The 18,666-nt window shown below is 43.8% G+C and overlaps 1 protein-coding gene across 6 annotated transcripts in view; it reads right to left on the reverse strand.

The window, feature by feature from the left end:
• The window catches only part of SYDE2 (synapse defective Rho GTPase homolog 2), a 45,387-nt gene that overhangs the window by 14,686 nt on the left and 12,035 nt on the right, over window positions 1-18,666 (reverse strand). For all 6 annotated transcript variants that reach the window (XR_014565387.1, XM_083743209.1, XM_083743206.1 and 3 more), the window contains exons 3-5: window positions 12,090-13,189; window positions 10,790-10,916; window positions 2,854-3,035 (exon numbers count right to left, since the gene is read on the reverse strand). Coding sequence is in view for 5 of the 6 variants with exons in the window: in XM_083743209.1 (XP_083599335.1) it covers window positions 2,854-3,035; window positions 10,790-10,916; window positions 12,090-13,189 (1,409 nt within the window). In the remaining variant the exon portion in view is untranslated. The remainder of the gene's footprint in view (window positions 1-2,853; window positions 3,036-10,789; window positions 10,917-12,089; window positions 13,190-18,666) is intronic.

An 18,666-nucleotide genomic window follows, 5' to 3' on the forward strand; every position in this document is an offset into this window, starting at 1 on the left:
CAGGGTGGGTGTCAGCGATAACTCACACGGTGGCAGTAAATTTAACTTTCTTCATTCAAGGAAACAAGCTCAGGAGGCCAGGCCTAGTGAACACAACAACACTTCCTGGTAGATCTTGCCCCAATGTGGCAGTTGCAAGGACTGAAAGTCCACGTATTCCCCCAGCTCCCTAATTCGCCTCCTCCCCCAGTTTTCCCCCAGGCAATCTGGGGCTCTGTCATCTTGCGTGTCTTTGCTCTACCCTCTTCATACTTCTTTGGGTTCTGGGAGACCAGAAAGGAGGTGAGGTGGTTGCAGCAGGAGGGTGGGCTTCAACACCAGCCTGCCTCATCTCTGCCTCTTGGATAAGGAAAGGGTAAGATGCCGGAGGAAAACAAATATTATTTTTAAAAATAAAGCTTTGGGATTAAGTAACTCAATGTAGAAAAAAAAGTCTCCCCTGTCTAGCTGCCCGAGTATAAAATGGCGCAGCTGGTTCCCTTCACTGGGAAGGTTAGAATGCCCACATGCCTTGGCTGTATGTGAAATTAATTAAGCAGCAGTCTTTCGTTAGAGGTACTTGAAAATTACAGTGGCCCAGGGATAGTCAACACGTGGCAGCTTAGCAAGTCAATAAAATCATTGTCTCCTGATATATTCAGAACAGGCACACGCATTATTGTTGACTGTCGGTTAAACATTCACAGTGTTTGGGCTTTGCTCAAAATCAATGGGCCTTTCCATCAGCATTGCTGAACGATCTCGCCTTTCGTTTATTTTCAGTCACTCACAGACGTCGCACCATCTCATTCATAAACAAAATGCTGCACTTTACCGTTTTTAAATTACTATTTCAAAGCAACCACACAGCGCTTGCCAAAGCTGCTTTTAACAGCATGGGGATCTAAAAGGGGCCATGCATGCCTAAGAGAGAACTGTTGGGAGATTTGCTTTTTTATTTTCCACTGTGGAAGACAAAGCCACTGTTCAGTCCCCCCCACCCCCCACCCCAGTTTCTCTCTTTGGTAGTGGGAACTGTGTAGAAAATAAACAAATAATTAAAAGCAGAGCTGTAGTTGCAGGTGTTGTTTGCTGCCATGTACATATGTTCTTTCTTTGGCTCCCAGGCCCTCTGTTTACATGGGAATGATCTACTGAGATGGAGCATTAAGTTGCTCTGCTTAGCAGATGATTTTAAACATCTGCGGTCTAAAGTTCGTTTTGCTCACTACCGGGGACATGGCGACAGTAGCAGAACACTAACCTTCTTGCAGGACACTTGCAATCTACCATATTTTTCGCCCTATAGGATGTACTTTTTCCCCTCCAAAAATGAAGGGGAAATGTGTGTGCGTCCTATGGGGCGCAAATGCAGGCTTCAGGAAACTATCCGCAAGCCTTGGGACCCGGTGGGAGTTCCCGACGGGCTCCCAAGGCTTGCGGACAGCAGCCTGCAGCCCGAAACCCAGGGAGCGCAGCGGGGCGCACCCTGCGCTTCAGGCAGATATCTGCAAGCCTGGGCTCCCAAGGCTTGCGGATAGCAGCCTGTTCTGGGGGCTGGGGAAGCTCAGGCTTCCCCCGCCCCCCGCCCCACAAGCTCCGGGAGCGATGGTAAGGTTGCGCAACCTCGCCTTCGCTCCCGGACCCCCAGCCCCGAGGCTAAAAACGAAGCCAGGACAGCGAGCGGGATCCATCCCCTCGCTGTCATGGCTTCTTTGCTCTTTGGGGCTCGGGGGGGGGGGAAATTTTTTTTCTTTATTCCCTCCCCCCCCCAAAAAAAATATAAGTGCGCCCTATAGTGCGAAAAATGCGGTATATTATCTAGATACCAAGTCTGCAGGTTAGTTTCCTAACACACTCTCACATCCATCTCTAGCGCACACACACACACACACACACACACACACACACACAAACCAGGCAAACAAGAAGCATTATCAGAGTTCATGGATCTATTTGAGAATGATTTCCACACTGGAAATGGTAGGTCTATGAGAATAGTGGTCTCTTTAACACTCTTAACCCAGCACGCTTAAAAAACTAAGGTTCTGATCATTCTATTCACTGTGGTGGAATTAAATTTCACACAGTTTAATTTCAGATTTACAGGCATCTCTCCCCATGCAGTCTAGAGAAATATGGTTGTCATGATTTCAGACTGGATGATATTATTTAATATTATTTAGGTTCTGTATGCCCTGGTCCTTAGGGTGGATAAATTATTGAATTTTCTGTTATAGTTTAACAATCTCTGTGGTTCCATAATAATTTGAAAGCTAATACAAATATTTCAAAAACAAAAAACCTAAGTTTCCCATAATTCTTTGGGAGACGTCTTGACTGTTTAAAGTAGCACGTTTACTGCTTTAAATTTATAGCGCAGAGGGAGCCACACAGAGAAAAATGACTTCAGAACTGCATAGTCAACTGGACCACATTCTACCTCAGCAAACATCATGCCACTCTCAGCCTGGTTGCTAAGCGACAGCTCCACCTATTCCCCTCTTGACTAGTTGACTTTAATACCAATAAAATTAAACCTTTAATTTGCACATGGAATGATCTCTGCTGTTGCACCTCCAGCAATGCCAACATAAATCTGGACAGAATGTCAGCTAACACTATTTAGCATCATGGACAACCAGCAATGCAAAGACAAATACAGCTTAATATTGCCGTGAATAAGAATGGGTTCACTAGACCGATCTAACTACCCGCTTAGCAATATTTTCAGACGCCCCTGTTGTATGATTCATGTAGTCCAACATCTTATGGAAGAGCCCATTTGTCTCAGGTCATGACGCAATCCGTTTTCTTTAAAACGGATTTGGAATTTAATATACCATCTACAACAGACCAGTATACGATACTTACCTTCTCCACTTCCGGAAGGCAATCCAAGAGAGCCACGGTATGCTCAGAATCACCAGGGTTATTATCACATCCATTCGCTGTCATTTTCAAGGGCTTTTTCACCATGGCATCTAACACAGCTTCGTAGAGTTGTTTGGTTATCAAGGGGGAAGGCAGCTCTCTTAAATAGTCCTTGAGAACACCTTCAGAAGAGATGCAGACAAGGTGCAATGAACAAACAGACGCCTCCCTGCACACACTGTGAGCATATGTACAAAGCACAAGGGTACCACTCCCAGAGCATCCCAGACCTCAAGACATGTATGTATGAGCATATATCCCAAGGCATGTATGCATGAGCACATGTGTTACAAATGGCCCATTTTGCATATTATAAAATCCTGCAAATAATTCCAGTTCTCCGATCTTGCAACAATTTCTAATTCCGATTTTTAAACCTTTCCTCACGAATTCTGTATTCAATGTTTGCTAATGGATGGATGGCCAAAAAGAAAATAGTATCTAATAATTAAATAATACGGGGAAGCTGTCACAACACTATAATGCTTTCCATTTCAACGTCAGATGAGTTATGCCATATAGAATTCCAATAATCTTAGAACTGGGCATTCAGGGTAGAATGCAATGACTGGGACATTTTCCTTTTCTGCATATTCTGTTTTCCCATTTTGCTTTATCCTCTTTGATAGTGCAATACTCTTATGGAGCATGGGAGATACCTTATACTGAGTCCATGTCCTTAGTGTTGTCTACAATGATTGGCAGTGGCTCCCTAGAGGACATTCCTAGCCCTAGTGAGCCCTAGTCCTACCATTCACCATATCAGGAAATCTTGTAGTACCAGTTCTTGAATAGCGGCAGAAGAAAAAGTACTGTTAACTTTACCATTGTGATGCTATTCAAAGCCCAGAACTGGCGCTCACACAAAAAAACCACACCCTAGGGAGAGAAATCTTTACAGCCTGAAGCAGCTGCTCAAACCTAAAGCAGCAAGATGAGGATCGGCTGAAGGGAAGAAAATTAAGCTTGCGTTTAGAACTTTTTACACTGTGGTTGGGTCTATACCCACAGCAGAACAAGGTGGCAGAATGGATTATATCATGCTTCAAGCTAGAAGCATGCTGCTTTTAACCACTCCTCTACTGAACTCCACCACCCCCTAAAAAACCCAAACACATACCTCCATGGAAATATGAAAGTAAATCATTGAGGAGAAGAGTTCTAGTCTACCTTTCTGCCTATTGTGCTGATCAGCTTGAAGCATTCAAAAATTGGAGCATTCAAAAATTTAATCCCCCCGTTTCTAGCAACCTCTGGTCTGAAATGATACCATCGATTCTACCGCCTCGTCCTGTTGCATCTGTAGACTGGACCTATGATGCCATCTTCCACAGGAGTGTGGAATGTGTTGTGGTTGTGGAAGAGAAACTGCATCAAGGAGCCAGCAAACATTTCACCCGCAAACCAAAAATAGAGGGGTTTTGGGTTTGTTTGTTTGTTTGTTTGTTTAGCAACTTCTGAATTCCTCTGCTACAATTTAGAACAGTTTGTTGTCTATAGGTCTCTTTACTCTTGTTAGTCAAGTGTACAGAGTTTTAAATGTGGTGATGAGTGCTACAGGGCTGTGCACTGCGGTTGCCATAGCTTCTGCAGCAGGGACCTTTCACCATGTACATCACACAGCTTCCACATGTTTGACTGCTCCCCACTGAGTACGCTTTGGCAGACACGGTGGAGGCAGGAGAAGCCATGCAATACTGGAAAAAGAGATAAGCAATCAACCCTACCCTTGCCCTCTCTTCACATAAGTAACATGCCAAACACCAGCAATATTCTATCACACTAGGTTTTCCCCTTTCCAATGCAAAGCCACTACAGGAAACGTAGGATGATGAGCGCAAATGCAAATTTCAATGTAACAGGTACTTGTGCAAAAATAAATCCTGATGTCAAACACATAGCATCACATCCGTGCGCAAGAGTATTTCATACTAGCAGAAATACCTGGCATTACAAGAGTAATTTCATACTAGGAGAAATACCTGGCATCACTTGAATTTGTTATTTTATTAAAAAAAATAATCACTGCAGTTTTAAAATCAGTAGTTAAAATCAGCACACTTTTGAAAGGTTCAGTCTGCCATCTTGCTTGAAAATGGTGTCCAAAGATACAAATAAATAAATAAATAAATGCTCCTTTAACTCAGGAACCAGCCAGCATGCAAAATCTGGTTGTGGTATCTTGAGTTGTGTCCAAATGCCAAGCGAACAGAAGACGACAAACAACTTTCCGAGATAGATAGTGAGATCTCAGACACTTTGTATAGTTTGCTTTGTAGATCATGTAACCGTATTCATTTCAGGCCCCAACATTTTGCTTTGAGAAACTAAAGTCAAGCAGTCAAGTTAAAACAAACTGCATCCCCAACACAAAATTCTGCAACCATACAAACTTTAAAACTACTGCCTCCCCTTTTTAGGAATACCCCAAATGGCAACAAAGATATTTGTTTTATGCTACCAAGTATCTAGGCTCAGAAATCCAAACACCTAACTTTATAAACTCTTAAAATGGCAGCTCAGTTGTTTTAATTGGGAGGTGGGGCGAATGCAGTGGTGCACGAGACCTTTTTTGTATTGTTCACAACTCATGGCCCAACTAGGCAAGCACAGTCTGCTCTTCAATAAATAGCACCATTTAATGTAGAATGAAAACAAAGAGAACTGAAAATAGGAAGCCGAGATACCAGTTTAAGTATCTGCCAAATAAAGGCCTTGCTAATCCTCGAACCATGACAGAAATACCACTGCTGAGTGTTCCTTAACAAAGCAAGACTTGTTGCAAGCCTCAGTGTGCCTACCACAAATCCTGCCCTATGACCCAACTGTAATGTGAACTGTGTTAATTGAAGACTTTGTTAAGAGCAAAAATCCTTAAGAGTAAAGTGAGGGATTCTATTCTCACTCTTTGTTTGGGGAAGGGGGGGGCGCGCTGCTGAAAAAGCCCTAAAGACTACATAATTTTGATGTCAAGGAATATTGGAACCAGCCAGAATGTAAAGGCTAATTGTTTAATCACAACATGACACTAAAGAGCTCTTTATGAATTCCACAGCTCCTAAGTGGCCCATCTGACGCAAGAGTCTTCAAACCTTGCTAGTAAGTGAGGAGGGTTTGATGGTTACTTTGCAAGCCAAAGAGATGCATTTCACACAATTATTTCAAGTCTAGGTAGGCCTAAATTTACAACCTCGACAAGCAGTGGAACCAAATAGACAGAAGCTGGTCTTTGTAAATCATGGTTTGGGAATACAGTGAAACAGGGTGGGGTGGGGATATCAAATTCTGTCACCAGAATGGTTAAAAAAAAAAAAGGTTTTGCAGACAGCTCATATGCAACTGATAGGAAAGGAATCTGTCCTGTACAGTATTTTAAACACATTCAGTTACAGAGGCACCACTTGCAATGTCTATTCATAGCATCAGCATTGAGCTATGTAACAGAGTAACCTGGCATTTCCTTCTCAAAACACTTTCTCCTGCTTAATTCCTGAACAGAATAACTTGTGAGCCCTCTGACCCACATCCCCTTTCCAAATCCTTTCACTAGCTGAGCTCTGTAAGAGACGGCAGTTATTTTTATGGAGTTGCCTCTCCTGACAGCTGCGTTTTTCTTGAAACACCACTGTCCACACAGAACTAATTTAGGCAGCAAGCAGAAAACACATAGCTCCCCCAATCCACCTCATTAATTTCCCATTTTTCTGACCCACTGAACTGTTAAGAGTATGACATGCTTTACTCCAAGATGAGAATCCACATGGCTGGAAGCAGAAATGATGCGGCAATGTCAGAAACCAACCAGGATCCAAATCCAGCAGAACACATTATTCTAAATCACATGTGCATTTAATTGCTTGCCAGCCAGAGGAGCATTCCTCAGTTGAGGTTTAATAATTAAATGCACATTCCTTGACCAACTGGAGTTTTCAAAGTAAAACAGTGCCTTTTAGAGTCTTAGGGACACCCCACAGTTAATTAAAAAGTGAGAATGGGGAGAGCATCAAATACGAATCAGCTTTTAAAAGAACTACGATTTATGCTGAGGTTTCAACAAAATACTTTTAACAAGAACAATGTGTTTTATCATACACATGTACACATCAGCCTCAAAATAATAAATGTTAAGAACTAAAACCGTCCTCAATCCCAGCAGTGAAATTGCACCCATTTCACTGATACACCGTCTGCACCATCCACATCAGTAAATACATATCTTCTAAAAACAGAATTTGGTATTTGGAGTTAGCACCCAAATAGTCATACCCTTCAAAGCTGTAGGACAAGTTTCTAGCCCTCACAGTTGCAAATGCCTACAAAGCGCCTGCTGAAAGTTAATACAGTGGTACCTCGGGTTAAGAACTTAATTCGTTCTGGAGGTCCGGTCTTAACCTGAAACTGTTCTTAACCTGAAGCACCACTTTAGCTAATGGGGCCTCCCGCTGCCGCCATGCCACTGGAGCATGATTTCTGTTCTCATCTTGAAGCAAAGTTCTTAACCCGAGGTAATATTTCTGGGTTAGCGGAGTCTGTAACCTGAAGCGTATGTAACCTGAAGTGTATGTAACCCGAGGTACCACTGTAACTCCATGGAGAGTTGAATTCTCCTGACCTTTGAAGGAGTCACAAGATGAGCTTTAATGAAAAGTATGAGCCTCTGTTGCGTTTCCCTGGTTACCACTAGCCCTTTTGGTTCCTACTACCTTTCTAACACAATGAACACCTCCCATTTCTATGTCTCTCCTTCCCTTTCTCTTTACCACAGTGGTCTACAACTTCTGGTTGGCCAAACCTTCTGCCAACCCTCACACCAGCATCAGCAGGGAGAGTATGCTGCTGGCAAAAGAACTACACGGGCGACTTTGTGCCCAAGTGCTTCTCCCCTGTGCAGGACAGCCTCAACCCAACTCTGCAGTTTTGACGCTGGGAGGAATCTGGTTCCTCGCCAGAGGGCATTGCCGCCATTGCCGTGGCAAAGCAAAAACGGCTGAAACCTGCTTCGTTGTATCTGATCTTGTCCGAAAACAAACAAACCTTTCAAAGACCCGAGTCCACCAGCACTCTTCTTCTGAGAAGGGGATTCTGGTTTTGCTTAAGCAGCATCCGGTTTGGATTTCTGTTACAGCCATTATTGCTCTCATCTATTGAAACAAATAGCACGGCCTTATCTGAAGCGTTGCAGGGCTTACGAGTTAAAACACATGCTGGCAAGCAGCACTGTGCGTACTGTCAGGCTGGCAGCCTGGCTAGCCCACAGTGTTGCCTGCTTTGACTGGCAACACTCTGTAAGGTCTCAGGGAGCATATTTCCCCAGCCCTGCTCCTTTTAACTGGAGATGCCAGGTCCCCCGAACCTGTGGACATCTGCATGCAGACAGCAATGTCTTTACCCATTGAGTTATTATTTCTCTTTGTTTCTGCTGAGCTCCCAGGTAATTTCAACAGGTGCTGCTGAGGCTCATTTAGGCTTTTGACTAACGACGAGAGCTAAAAAAATTTCCTGTTTTGTTGTTTTTTTAAGTGAAAGCTAGGATTCTTATGAACTCAATAACAACACACACATCTTACCATCCTTGCATTGGGCTTTAAAGACTAACCATTCAGCAGTCACACACTCAACTTGATGCAGGCATTATTGGAATTTGTCATTAGCTGGGGAACAGTGGTTTTTTTGTTTTGTTTCTTTAAAAAGGGCTGCCACCAAAATGAAGGATACAGGCACTGCAATGTTTGCTGGAGAGTTGAAGTACAATCGTACCTTAGTTCTTGAACAGAATAACCATTTGAAAACCAAGGCACGGCTTCCGATTAGCTGCAGGAGCGTCCTGCAGCCAACTGGAAGCCACAGCAGACATTCGGCTTCTGAAAACGGTTCAAAACTAGAACACTCACTTCCAGGTTTCAATCGTTTGGGAGCTGATTTGTTCGGAAGACAAGGCATTTGAGATCTAAAGTATGACTGGAACTGGAATTTTCACCAATGCTCAAAAACAAAACCACATTTAAATGTAATATATAATCATGCTATGGATGCTAGCCTAGATGGCTATTTTAAAAGAAGCATTATACCAGGGATGGGGAACCTGTGGACCCCACCCCAGATGTTGTTGGACTACAACTTCCATCATCTCCAACCACTGTTCATGCATTCCACGCTTTAGACAGATTAATGCAGGATAGGTCTATGAGCAGCTGTTTGCCATGATTGCTAAACGAAACCTCCATGTTACAAAGTAGCGTACCTCTGTATACTAGATACTGGGGAAACACAACAGGCAAGGCCTACTGATTTCTTGCCCTCCTTGCAAGCTTCCGAGACCTCTCTGCCTGACTTATGTTGGGAAACAGAATGCTAGACTAGATGGGACTATTGACCTGAGTCTTCTATGTTCTCATTACTGCACAGTGCTACAAAGCCTAGCCTGTGCACACAAATGAAAGCAGAGCAGCCGCAGCACCTCAAATCAAGAGAGACAAGATTGAAAGAGACATTCTATTCTCAAAACGGCTGTAATTCAGATGGCGTTGCTTGAAACTGTCCATCCCACAGGAAATTCCACACTTGAGGCTCACTGTCATCCAAGATGGAAAAGGAGCACAAAGAGGAATTTTCCATAAAAAGGAACCCATGAGCATTTTTATTCAGCTGAGGGGAAAGCTTAATCGGAGATTTCAAGAGATGAATCAAGACAGTCCAAGCAAGGTACTCAGATTCATCTACACCAGAGAAGATGCTCAGAATTGCTATATTTTATTTCAGAAGTTTTTACTGAACTAATAATGGACAGGTGCAGCACTGCCCAGACTCAGAACACAATTTAGTCAAACAGGCCCTAGTAAACACACACTTTGAACCTTGTGGGGCTAACACTTGGAGGTTGAACTGAAGTAGCAAGATGATGTGTGAGGAAAGGGTTAAGGGCTCATTCTCTCCCCCTCACTTCTCTGACCTAAATTCCCCTCCAGTTTGCTCTTTTAGACAAGACTGTTAACAGGCACCAGCATGTAATGTGCAGTTAATACCCCCCAAGATAAGCAATTTCGATGTCATAAAAGTTGTCCTTGTTGCTAAATTCTAAAGCAGCTCTAAAATCTCCTCCAGTATTCCCATGGCTTTGTGACCCCTGAAAACTACCTGGGGAGGACAATTCCATCAGCAAAATAAGTCAAAATATATAAATTTTGTTCCACCCTAAGCCAAACTTGGGTGGCACTGTGGGTTAAACCACAGAGCCTAGGGCTTGCCGATCAGAAGGTCGGCGGTTCGAATCCCCGCGATGGGGTGAGCTCCTGTTGCTCGATCCCTGCTCCTGCCAACCTAGCAGTTCGAAAGCACGTCAAAGTGCAAGTAGATAAATAGGTATTGCTCCGGCAGGAAGGTAAACGGCATTTCCGTGCGCTGCTCTGGTTCGCCAGAAGCGGCTTAGTCCACATGACCTGGAATCTGTATGCCGGCTCCCTCGGCCAATAAAGCGAGATGAGCGCCGCAACCCCAGAGTCGGTCACGACTGGACCTAATGGTCAGGGGTCCCTTTACCTTTACCTTTAAGCCAAACATGCAGGACAATCTGAGCAATTCTCTGTTTGATACTACATTTTTGGAAGCCGAACATCCGACACAGCTTCCGCGGCTTCTGATTGAGTGCAGAAAGCACCTGCAGCCAATCAGAAGCCACGCTTTGGTTTCCGAATGGTTCTGGGAGTTGAACAAACTTCCGGAACGGATTAAGTTTGACAACCAAGGTACCACTGTAATGATATCTATGGCTCCACTTGTAGACTACCAAAATGAAAATAATTTTCACATTGACATTGACAGACATTTTAAGCATATTCTTCCGTAAAAAAAATATATCAAGGTTTTTAATTTTCTTTACCTGTTATCACATTTATATCTGGGTACTGGGTTTCACAGAGGGTAACTGCTTTGCTATCCTTCTCGAATGCCTCACGGAGCTCTTTCTTGACGGCTGCTGAGCCACATAAACGGTAGAGGCCTACAACCTAGAAGCAAAATCATAACCTTACAACATGGCAGAGGTTTGCTACCTAAGGAATACTAAGGTTGTAAGTTAAATACCAAGCACAAACACAGTTTTCAGTAAGCCCAGTAGAAGCATCAAGATATTCATGCAAGACCCCCAAAGGTGCTGAGAGACATGCAGATTGTATCATTGGCACGCAGTACTAGTTTTTCGCGAGAAAAAGACATAACGGTTATCAATATTCTATGGAGTACTCTGCCAGAGATATAACGAAATGGATTAATATTGTTGGCATCCATCTGTCTCGGGAGACAATGGAGGAGTGTGCCTTGGGGGTGGAGTCAAACTGTTGGAAGCCTGGAAATTAATATCAGGTGATAAAATAAGCTGAAACTGAGAATTACAAAGGACATCAGTTTGCTTCTTTGGAGGCAATGAATGCTTTCTACATAGATAGTCAGCCAGTAGGCAAAATCGTCTTTAGGCTATATGTAGCAAAGTTGTTTAGAAATTGCCCCAAAGGCTCCTTTATTAGGAACCCATAAAAGGCTTAATAAATAAGCCACAGGGAGAGAAATCTCTCTCTCTCTCTCCACTCTTGGAAATTCAATAATCCCATTATGACCAGAGGACGCAATAACCTCTGATAGGAATTACATGCTCTCAGCTTATCATGTGATGACTGTAATTCCCATAAAAGCAACAAAACATTTAAACTTGACCTGTGAGGAATCTATCCATCAAAACTGCTTACTACAACTTCATCTTCCACACTGGGACAGTAAAAACTAGCTGTTTTGTTTGTTCAGTTTTGTTTAGATTAGCACACAAAAAAAACCTCCAATTAATTTCACTACCACCATATTCCAGGTTTGGAAGTTCCTGAGGCCAGAGGAAACTTGGACCCACAATAGATTTGTTGGTGTTCCAGAAGGCACAGACTGCTTTTATCCCTCCACTTCTTGTATCATACAAACACATCATGTCTCCATGACTGAAAAGAGCAGGAGAGAGCAGCCTTCATCCCACTGCAATGCAGGTGTACTACCCCAAACTAAAGAAGTGAAGGATATGGTGAAACCAACAAAGGCAACATTATTTATAGCAAAAGTAAATAAATAAGGGTAAAGCTCTAAGCAGCAAAAATTAAATGCAGAAGAATGCAGTGGTTGTTATTTTTAATTAACTCTACCTGGCAGCCTCTTTTTTCAATCTCTATAATGCACTTCTTCATCAACAGGGGCACCATCAAGCCTACGTTTTCCTTCTCCACAACCTTCCGAGCATCTACTCCAAACATTACCGGTTCTCTTTCTCCATCTAGTCCATTGAGAGAATTCTCCCACTGCTCCAGAAGGGTCAGCTTGACATAAATAATACCTCGGGGCTCCAGCTTTACTGCCAACTGATGAGTCTTCGTCACCCGAAAAAGAGCAGGGAGGACCACCGTCCCATGGCAGCAGACCCGGTTTTTCCTCGGTGTGGGCTCCCAGCTGAAGACCACCAATTTCAAATGCTGGGCGTTCTCTATTTCTATGTTGAAAGTGTGATCCATGTCCAAAAAGGTCGTCCTGCACGTCAGCAAGGCAGTCCTCGCTTTGTTTACCGAATCTACCTGAATGGCGCAGAAGACGTCTCTGGAGTCCATCCTTGGCGGTTTCAGGTCCTCCGCGCCATAGAAATGGATGCTCATGAGTCCAGATATGTACTGGGAACATTTAGGTTGGTCGGAGAAACTGTAGTGCCTGAAAGCGTCAATGTCTATTTCCGCCTTACTACCGTTGCTGCTTGGGAATGCTTCCTTTCCTCCTTTCCCAGCCCGGCTTTCGAGGCCGTGCTTCCCTGATTTTGTTATAAGCTCAGGAGAGTCTCCGTCGCTGAGGTAGCCGCCTTTGCTGGAGGATTTTGAATTGCCACTGCTTTTCTTTTTGTAGTTGTGCTGAGAGGACACGCTGCTGTCAAGATGGTACCGGCTTATGACATTCCTGCTAGCTGCTGCCGTGATGTTCCTGGAAGAAGGTAGCAACCCGTGACCTATGACCTGGCAGTTATTCTTAAGCAACGAAGAATTGTCCGTGCTACTATGGCTTGAATTTCCCTTGACACTCAGCTTCCTGCTCAGCTCTGGCAATTTTTTCATTTTCATGGAAAGTTTCCTCACCGTTCTCGGGGATTTTATTTTGTCAGGGAAGGACCAGTTTATCGAACCACCTTTCTTCAAAGGGTTAGAACTCGGAGGAGAACCTTCTGCTGCTCCCATCTCAGACTTGCTTGCAGACAAGATTCCAGGACCTTTGCAGGGGTGGGGAAAAGAAGAAAGGGACATATTAAAAATGAAGGGAAAGGATACTGTAATTTAATAAGCTACTAATTTGCCAGGACCTGAAAAAGATATGTGTGGTATTATTCAGGACAACGCAGAGCATCAGATGCACCTACAACATGCTCTGACCTATGGACTGTACTTTTCTGCCTTGTTCTGCCAAAAGCAGAACCACACAAGCAGTGGCGTAGCGTGGGTTCTCAGCACCCGGGGCAAGGCAAGTAATTTGCGCCCCCTAACCCTAACCCCCAGATGTTGCGCCCGGCCCCCCCTGCACCCCCCCCACGCTACGCCACTGCACACAAGGAACCTGCCCCATCCTTCCCTTAAGAATCTGCCTAGGAACAATTAACTGATCCCTGCCCGGTTATGTACTGTTCTGTCTCTCTGCATTGCCTTCTCAGACTTGTTAATTTAGCTTCTTTCAGAAGAAGAGACTCCTGAATGAAACTGTTCTTTGCAAGCAAGTCATTTGGGGGGGAGAGACTCCTGTGCCTTGTCTGCAGGTCAAGCCACTGGAAAAGAATGGAAAATTAAAGGGGACCTAACTTTGCTCTGGGACGTGGGTGGCGCTGTGGGTTAAACACGGAGCCTAGGACTTGCCGATCAGAAGGTCAGCAGTTCGAATCCCTGCGACGGGGTGAGCTCTGTTGTTCGGTCCCTGCTCCTACCAACCTAGCAGTTCAAAAGCACGAAGTGCAAGTAGATAAATAGGTACCGCTCCAGTGGGAAGGTAAACGGTGTTTCTGTGCGCTGCTCTGGTTCGTCAGAAGCGGCTTAGTCATGCTGGCCACATGACCCGGAAGCTGTACGCCAGTTTCCTCGGCCAATAAAGCGAGATGAGTGCCGCAACCCCAGAGTCGGCCCCAACTGGACCTAATGGTCAGGGGTCCCTTTACCTTTTTTTAGCTTTGCTCTAGAACTTGCATCTTTTAAACAGCTGCATCCCGTTTAAGCATAGTTTGCCCCCTCTTATCAAACAACCATGTCCGCCTCTGCTTCTGATGGGCAGGGTGGAGATGGAATGCTTTTGGAAGTCTTTTAACAGTTCTAACTTGCCTTGCTTCCTCAAGCCCCAAAGTGCCCCTTTCTGTGTGTCATGGAAAGCTGCTGGCTCCCAGGTGATAGCCACCTAGGAATTAAGAAAGCATCCAGTGGATTCAGCAAAGGATTACCAGCTTGCATGCTGATCCAGGATGACTGTTCTTTTTTAAAAAATAAATAAATTATCATAGCCAGGAGAAGAAAAACTGAGCATTAATCAGAAGCCCTGCATCCTGTGGTTGCATGAGGGCATCATAACAAATTAAGCTTTATTATGGTAAGCCTAGGTGAGTCTCGAGGAGGAGATCGGAAGCTCTGGCTTCTGTTTTGACTAACTACAGGGTTTGGAGAAATGTGACCTCTAAACCGTGGTTAATCTTAACTATGGTTTGCTGAAATAGGCCAGCTTCCTAACACCTAATTTCTCCAGTAAAACTATTTTTATCTGCCTTAGCTTTTCCAGATGACCTGTTTATTGAGGGTTCATCCTGGTTTGTTTGCAGAAAGATTAAATGATCAGCATTTAGATTTTTTTCCCAAGGAGCCTGGAAAACGTTGCAATGAAGCAAAAGTTATTCCACACTTTCCATTGCATTTTCGTTCACTTTCCATATCAGAAAGAGTCCTACCTTTTGAGGAAGCAGTTTCGTTGCACAAGAAGCTTCCAAATCAGCTTTGATTTCACAAGCTGAATTTGCCAGTATATGATTGAATCCAATCAGAAAATAGCAAAGAAACTGCAAGTACTCTTATTTACTATTGTACTTCACTATGATATCTGCTCATGTTTAGCAGTCTGTAAGTTTTCCAAATAAATAAGATAAACTGTGCATGCTTTTTGTTGGGTTCTGACAAAACAAGCTGTAGTTAACGAAAAATAAAAGCACCTGCTCTCCTTGTGAGTTACAGTTTAGTGCAAAGTCTCAATTTGCAAAGCATGGTTTGAGATCAGCCAGCAAACTAGAATCCAAAACCATAGAATATGTTTCAGCTAACCATAGTTGTTATGCTACCTCTGGAAGCTCTTGCACCGAGAAACAAGACTGCTGATGAGATGAAAAGTAAAAGCAGGCATGTATCTCTAAAAAAGTTGGCCCGTATGCTGGGAACTCAAACAACCATCTGGAATCTAAATTACGGTTAGTGCAAACCACTCTCTCTAAACAGAGAGAAAAACAGTGGCTTTATTTCGATTTTCTCTCTTTGGATTTACAGAGCTATATCAAAAATGTAATTCACATTTTTATAATTCACAACAACTGGCGAATTCACAGAACTGGTCATAATTCATAGGAACTGGTCAGGTGAGATTCTAGAATATATTACTGTCTTTCTGACAGTTTCTCTTTAGCAGCATCTGCTACCAACTGCTTCCTAATTTTTGTTATCAGAGCAGACTCTACTGAGGCTGCGACTTCACAAGAAGCTGTTAACAAGACAGTTGCTCCACTACAAAGTTATTTCATCTGGATGTTTTGGAGCAGCAGCTATTGAGTGTACATGTGATTATGTTACAAAGAACCCTTCCACCACTGCCTCAATCCAAAAATCCCATACACCTCAGAAGCCAGCATACTTCCAAAACTAACAAAATTATCTCCTGAGCCTTTCATAGACCAACAGGTTAACAAATGCCTATTTGTCTAATTTTAGCAATGACCATATTTTGGACAGAATAAGAATTGAAGATTCAATAACATTAGCATTGCCCAAGAACCTACTCTCATGCCAAGAGAGACTCAGGTGAAATATTATTCAGTTTATCCTTTTACTTATGATGTATAGCGGCTGCTCACTCCAGGACACATGCAAAGGTCATTAGAAAGCAGTTAGGTTAGGATTCATAACAAGAAGAGTTTTCTTAGTTTCCTAGTCTACGCAAAAGGAACCAGACTGAACCTCTAGGCCATCACTTCCTAACCTACAATGAGAAGAGGGACTGAGGAAGTACTTCCATCAGTCACAGCAGCAAAAAGTTCAAATAGTCACACTGCATTCTCACTTCCGGTGATAAAAATTCCTGCTTGAAGGAAAAATAAAATGAATTCTTAAACAACACTATAATACAAAATGATTTCCTCCCTCCCTTTTTTATTTTAAAAAAATACGCACCAAGTACTTCTACTAGTAACTATGTACTGTACATCTTTACTGCACTTTGCCTAGAAATACCAAACCTGTTGACTAATCACACAGGACAAAGCAAGCATGATTCTTCAATACCCATGCTACGTTTCATGTTAGAAAACGAAGCTCAACAAGTTAAAGTTCATCAAAATCCTTCAGGAAGCTGAATAACTCTCTTCCCAGATACAAATTCACAAGGAGCTTCATTTTTTTAAAAAAAAAGACAAAAAAAAGTTAAAAGAATACAATGCTGCACAAAGTCTGTTTTCCAAACGCCTCAGTGAATCTTCTTGTTTCTCCCAGTTGCTACGCTTCTGTTGAAGCTGTTTCCCTGCAGGGAACAGACTATTTCTAGCACGCCTGCTGTGCTTTTCTGGCAAGCAGCTCGCAAGAAATGCGGTGTTTGATAAAACCGGACAAAGGCTTCCCTTGTACTGCAAATCGCAGCGTAGTCCCACTGGTGGCCTGCTCTGGAGCCTTCTATAGTAATCAGTGCCATGCTTTCGCCTGCTAACATCAATCTTCCCTTTCTGTCAGAAGCCTCTGGCAAAGGCTTAGGAAAGCCAGCCAAGATATTAGAAAACTTTCCTCGGCTCCATTACAGCTGAGAAGTCAATCTTAACGTTCTTGACGTTTTCCCGTCTAACTTCCGGTGGCTTCAGTCCTTTTCTCTTCCCTCACCCAAATTTGTTAGAGTGACAAATGACGTCGAAAGGGCAGCACTGGAATTCTTCCTGGCAGCGTGGCATCCATTTATTACAGATGTAGATGCCAGAGACATCTCTGTTGCTAAGCCGTCTAAGTTGCTTATACCTTTTCCATATGGTATCCATGAGGAGGTTCAGGCCTTCTCATGGCCCTACATGCATGTTCAAGCTATTTTTAAAATCAATACTACCGTATTTTTCACTCTGTAGGACGCACCCAACCATAGGACGCACCTTGTTTTAGAGGGGGAGAACAAGGGGGAAAAATCTCCCCCTCTCTGCTCAGCGCCTCTTCAGCGAAGCGGCAGGAGAAACGGAGCCCCTTCCTTCGGTGCGCACCGACCCCTCTCACTCTCCAGGCTTCAGTGAAAGCAACGTGAAGCTTCCGGAGCGCTCCCTCTGAGCTTCGGGGGCTTCGCGTTGCTATCGCTGAAGCCAAGAAGCCTGCATTCGCTCCATAGGACGCACACACATTTCCCCTTAATTTTTGGAGGGGAAAAAGTGTGTCCTATGGAGCAAAAAATACGGCATATCTATTGTTACAGGCACTGGGTGCCTGGCATGCATGTATGACATCACATGGCGGGAGGAGACCGCAAGGCCCACTGCAGCCACAGGGATGCTCTGCAGAGCCTATCGCAGGCTATGGAATATTGAGGGGCCCCAGCCCACTCCTTGAAAATTTAAAGGGTGCCCTCAGCCTCTCCCAAGATGGCGCCCCAGTCTATCTTACTGCGCACACAGGGTCTAGAGCAGAGCTTTCCAATCTTTTCATGTTGGTGACACACTTTTTAGACATGCATCATTTCATGACACAGTAATTCAGTTCTACTAGCAAACCCGGAGGTTAAACTTACCCCTTTCCAGCCCCGGGAGGAGCAAGGGGAACGTTTGTGTGACACATTGCAGCCAAAACATTAACGTGTCGCGCCACACAGTTTGGAAAGCTCCAGTCTAGAGCGTTTGGTATTTTGTTTTACATTGCTAAATTTTACTTTCATTACTGGCACTTAGCCAGTGACCCTCTGCCTATCTGTGCCTTCCCCATTTTATGGTAAAACCTCGCTAAATTATTGCAAAACCTCGCTAAAAGTAGAATATGTACGCAGGTGAAGGGGAACAGAACAGTGATCAGATGATATGTGAATGTGCAAAAGTCTGAACAGAAACACACGAAGGTATTTCTCGCATGAGTCGTAAACTATATGACTGTTCCAAAGTCAATCTAATTCTGCTTTGAAGGCATGACTGCTGTTTTGCTTGAAACAAATGCAGAATGTAGCTTCAGTACAGGCTGGAATAGCACTCCCTCAATGGAAACTCTACTCATGCGCCTCAAGCCACTAGTCTCCCATCCTCCTGAAGCAGCAGCTGTTTTAAAATGGCTATCACCTCACAAGGATGACTGTCTCCAGCTGCTCAGGAAAGAATGAGGTTAAGGAGGGACACCTGCTGTCAGCCAAGGAAAATGGGGAAGGAAAGGGTGGATGCGGGAAAATATCCGGGGGGAGGGAAGCCCATCCCCTACAAGAAGCCTTGGTTGACAGAACCCAATCCCCCAGTCCTTC

This window comes from Podarcis gaigeae, assembly GCF_964106915.1.
Source record: "Podarcis gaigeae genome assembly, chromosome: 6".
Classification (NCBI taxonomy): Eukaryota; Metazoa; Chordata; class Lepidosauria; order Squamata; family Lacertidae; genus Podarcis; species Podarcis gaigeae.